The sequence below is a fragment of the Grammomys surdaster genome, unplaced genomic scaffold (genome assembly GCF_004785775.1).
Source record: "Grammomys surdaster isolate TR1022 unplaced genomic scaffold, NIH_TR_1.0 169, whole genome shotgun sequence".
NCBI lineage: Eukaryota > Metazoa > Chordata > Mammalia > Rodentia > Muridae > Grammomys > Grammomys surdaster.
The window spans coordinates 7,635,907-7,639,155 of record NW_021604617.1 but is presented as its reverse complement, the minus strand read 5'-3'; the positions used below and the strand labels follow the sequence as shown (position 1 = coordinate 7,639,155).

Below are 3,249 nucleotides of genomic sequence, written 5' to 3'. Positions count from 1 at the left end.
ATTTCTAACCGGTACTTCTTTGTAGATTTGGGTTTGAGATTATTTCTGCCCATGTCTGTCCTTGAGACGGACCTCCGAAGTCACTTGCCCAGTGGCTGACAGGCCATGGGACCTGGCCATGCCACTCCATCCTATCCACTCGGGAGTAGAAGGGAAGGGATTGTGAGGAGGAACTGCTTTATCTTAGCTTAAAGGGAAGAACCACACCTCCAAACCTATTGTGACATCATCTTTGTGAGTCACATGTCCAAAGGAGCCCTAGTGTCTTTACCAAATCTGGCTCTTCAGGCTCTGGGATTTTGACTCTCCTCCCATTTCCCCAGCTCCTCTGTGGAACAGGTGACATCACACAGAGCCCACAGTTCAGCTGGGGACCCCTCTCCTCTGAAGAGTCAGGTGCTGCTGGGATTAAAGGCTGGCACCAGCAATGCCTGACTAGTTTTGAGGCCAGATCTCCTTATGTAGTCCAAGTTAGTCTGGTACTTAGGCTCTGTTTGCCTCTACCTTCAAAGTTTAGTACGTGGGCAGATACCATTGTGCCCGACATTGAGGGTGTTTCTAGACACTGATGATAAACTTCGACGCTCACTAAATTTAACTGGAAAACAAGAATCTGACGTGGGTGTGGTTTTTTAAAATTATTTTTTATTTTTTGCTTTTGACAGGTCTCTTGGTTAGCCCAGGCTGGTTTCAAACTCATTATCCTCTGCTCTCAGCCTCCTGAGTACTGAAATAACAGGCATGGAGAGCCTAAATTTTTACAGTAGTATAGCTGGAGTCCTAAGCTTGGCGCTGATTTCTGAGCAGGGAAGTGAAGAACTGGCAAGATCTCTCTGCCCTCCAGTTGGTGCTGAAATGCCCGTGACCTGGAACACCAGTCTTCTGTTTCAGCTTTGAGGCGTGTGATTGTCTTGGGAGAATGCAAGAGGGGGTGGGTGACTACCAAGTATCCTTGTGTGCTTCTTTTGTTGTCTTTCTTCCTTGTTTTTATTGGCTAGAGCAAGGAGATCAAGTTCAGTACCACAGCTAGGCCGCCTATCTAGGGAATCTTAAAGGAGAAGAAAGGTCTAGGGTTTGATGACTTGGAAGGCCAAAGCACAGGATCCAGGCCAAAGAAGGAAGCCCACAAACGCTGCGTGAAGAGGTGAGTATGGGGAAGTGGGTGTGGATTTCTTATTGGCTACCCTGGGCGACCATCTCCTAGAGACTCAGTGTCTTCATCTGCAAAGTGGGAAGCAAGTTAGTTCCCATCTCTCCAGCTCGTGCAGAGTAGATGGCACAAACAAAAAGTAGCGGCTGGCACACAGTAGGTCCTCAGATATTGCAAATGATACACATCACCCGCAACAAAGTGTTGCATACTTTCTCTCGAGTTCCACCTCTCTACCATCTGCCTCTACTTAAAAACAATCCCTCCCTCCCACGTGAGTAATTTTCCCTCTCAGTAGCTCCCTGCAGCTGACAGCAACCAACTCTGGGCGGAGTCCGGCAGAGGCTCCCGCCCATTAGTCAGGGTTTCCAAGGCCCTGCCTAGGACTCCCCCCTCCTCCCTCTAGGCAAGGCCAGGAAGTGGGCACTTTGAGTGTTGCCGTCTTCCCCCCCGCAGTTGTTGTGCCTGGAGTCAGTCAGTTTCTCCCCATGGAGGGTGAAACCTTGGCCACCTGCTGCTGCCTTCTACCGTTCAGCCCCTGCAGGGGTCCTGACGGCTGGGCAACTGGGCAACCCCTGTGGGCCTGAGGTCTAGGATAAATTTACTGCGTGACGTTGAAGAAGCTGTTCTCTGGGCCTCAGGGTGATAAAAGAGAAAAAGCGGCTGCCCCTTGCTGCCAAGTGTAATGACCATTTCAGGGACCCAGAGTGTGGAAGGCAAAACCTGGCTCTCACAAGTGGTCCTCTGGCAACTGCCCCTCCCCCAATAAAAGTTAATTTTTAAAGACAACAGAATTTCAGCAACAATTTCGTGATTTAATGATATATGTTATTCAGACCGAGGACGAGGCGGTAGTTGAAATGGCAGTTTACCCAGTTAGAGTCCAGGCGCTGGTCTTTAAGGGACATCGATTCCGGGAACTATCTGAATTAAGCTCTCCAATTACCCAGGTAATCTCAGGATCGAGACCAGTTTGACCAATGTCCTTCTAACTTTTCCTCTCTAGTTGCAGCCGTGGAGGATGGTGGCGGTGGTGTGTCTGTGTGTGGGGTGGAGTAGGGGAGCCTTCCAAACGTTTTAACCCTGTTTACAAAAAATGGGAATTTGCATGATGAAAATAACTCCGGCCGGACTGCGAATTTTTACTGCGCTTGGCACGGGGCTCGGAAAAAGCGGCTGCATAGCCAATTACTGGAATTTTTAAACACAAATAATATTTTATGGGATCAGTGGGCTGGCTCAGGGCCGCCGCACCCGGCTCAACTCCTCCGCCTACAAACAAGCTCGGATTGTGCAGCGAGTCAGTGTGCCAGGCCTCGGACCGGCCCGGGGGTGTGGGGTGGGGGGAAGAACACCGTGGAGCGGCGGCCTTGGGAAGGGGTGGGGGTAGGGGCGGGTCCTGGGTGCGGGCAGGTGCAGCGCGGGGCTCAAGCCTCCCCGCCGGCAGGGGGCGTCCGCGAGGCTCAGTCTCGGGCTAGTGTGCCGGGCGCCCGGCTCACCTGCAGCGCCGAGCCTGGAAGCGAGCCGCGCGACCAGCCGTGTCGCTTGGGAGGACCCTGGTTGCCGCCAGGCCTCCGGAAAGCCCGCTTCTCCGAATGGCCGTAAGCTGACAGGGAGTTGTCGCCTCCCCCCCTAAAGCCACCGCGATTTGCTCTCCAGCCTGCTGTGTCTCTAGGGTCCAAGGGCACATCCGAGCGCATCGGAAGTTCTGTCTCTATTGGGGTCCCTTTTGCTCCTGCTCTTGGAGATCTCCAAGTCTGGTCAAGGGCTCAAGGGAGGCATCCCCCGGTCTCTGCTGTGGGTTAGCCCGCCCCCTCCAACCCAGCGCTCAGCAAGCACAGGGTTAAGCAGGAGCAGGTGTGTAGCCAGATGCTGCGGCCGGTCCCCTCCCCCGCGGCCCGGTCGGCGTCCTCCTCCTCCTCCTCCTCCTCCTCCTCTCCGCCCACCCTCTCTGAACCCAACAGTCCCAAATAAAAGTGCCATTGTTGCCGGGCCTTCCCCCACCCCCGTCTCTGCCCCGCCACCTGGAGCAGAGCCCGGTCTCTCTTCACCTGCCCCCGGGCCGGCTGGGGGTGGCGGGGAGTGGGGCCTCGGAGCGG

The 3,249-nt window shown here is 54.3% G+C and overlaps 1 protein-coding gene across 1 annotated transcript in view; it reads right to left on the bottom strand.

Moving 5' to 3' along the window:
- Window positions 1-147, bottom strand: part of LOC114620447 (histone H3.v1-like) — a 1,927-nt gene extending 1,780 nt beyond the window's left edge. Inside the window, exon 1 of the mRNA XM_028766514.1 lies at window positions 73-147. Coding sequence (XP_028622347.1) covers window positions 73-130 — 58 coding nt within the window. The 5' untranslated portion in view covers window positions 131-147. The remainder of the gene's footprint in view (window positions 1-72) is intronic.
- Window positions 148-3,249: the final 3,102 nt, after the last annotated feature.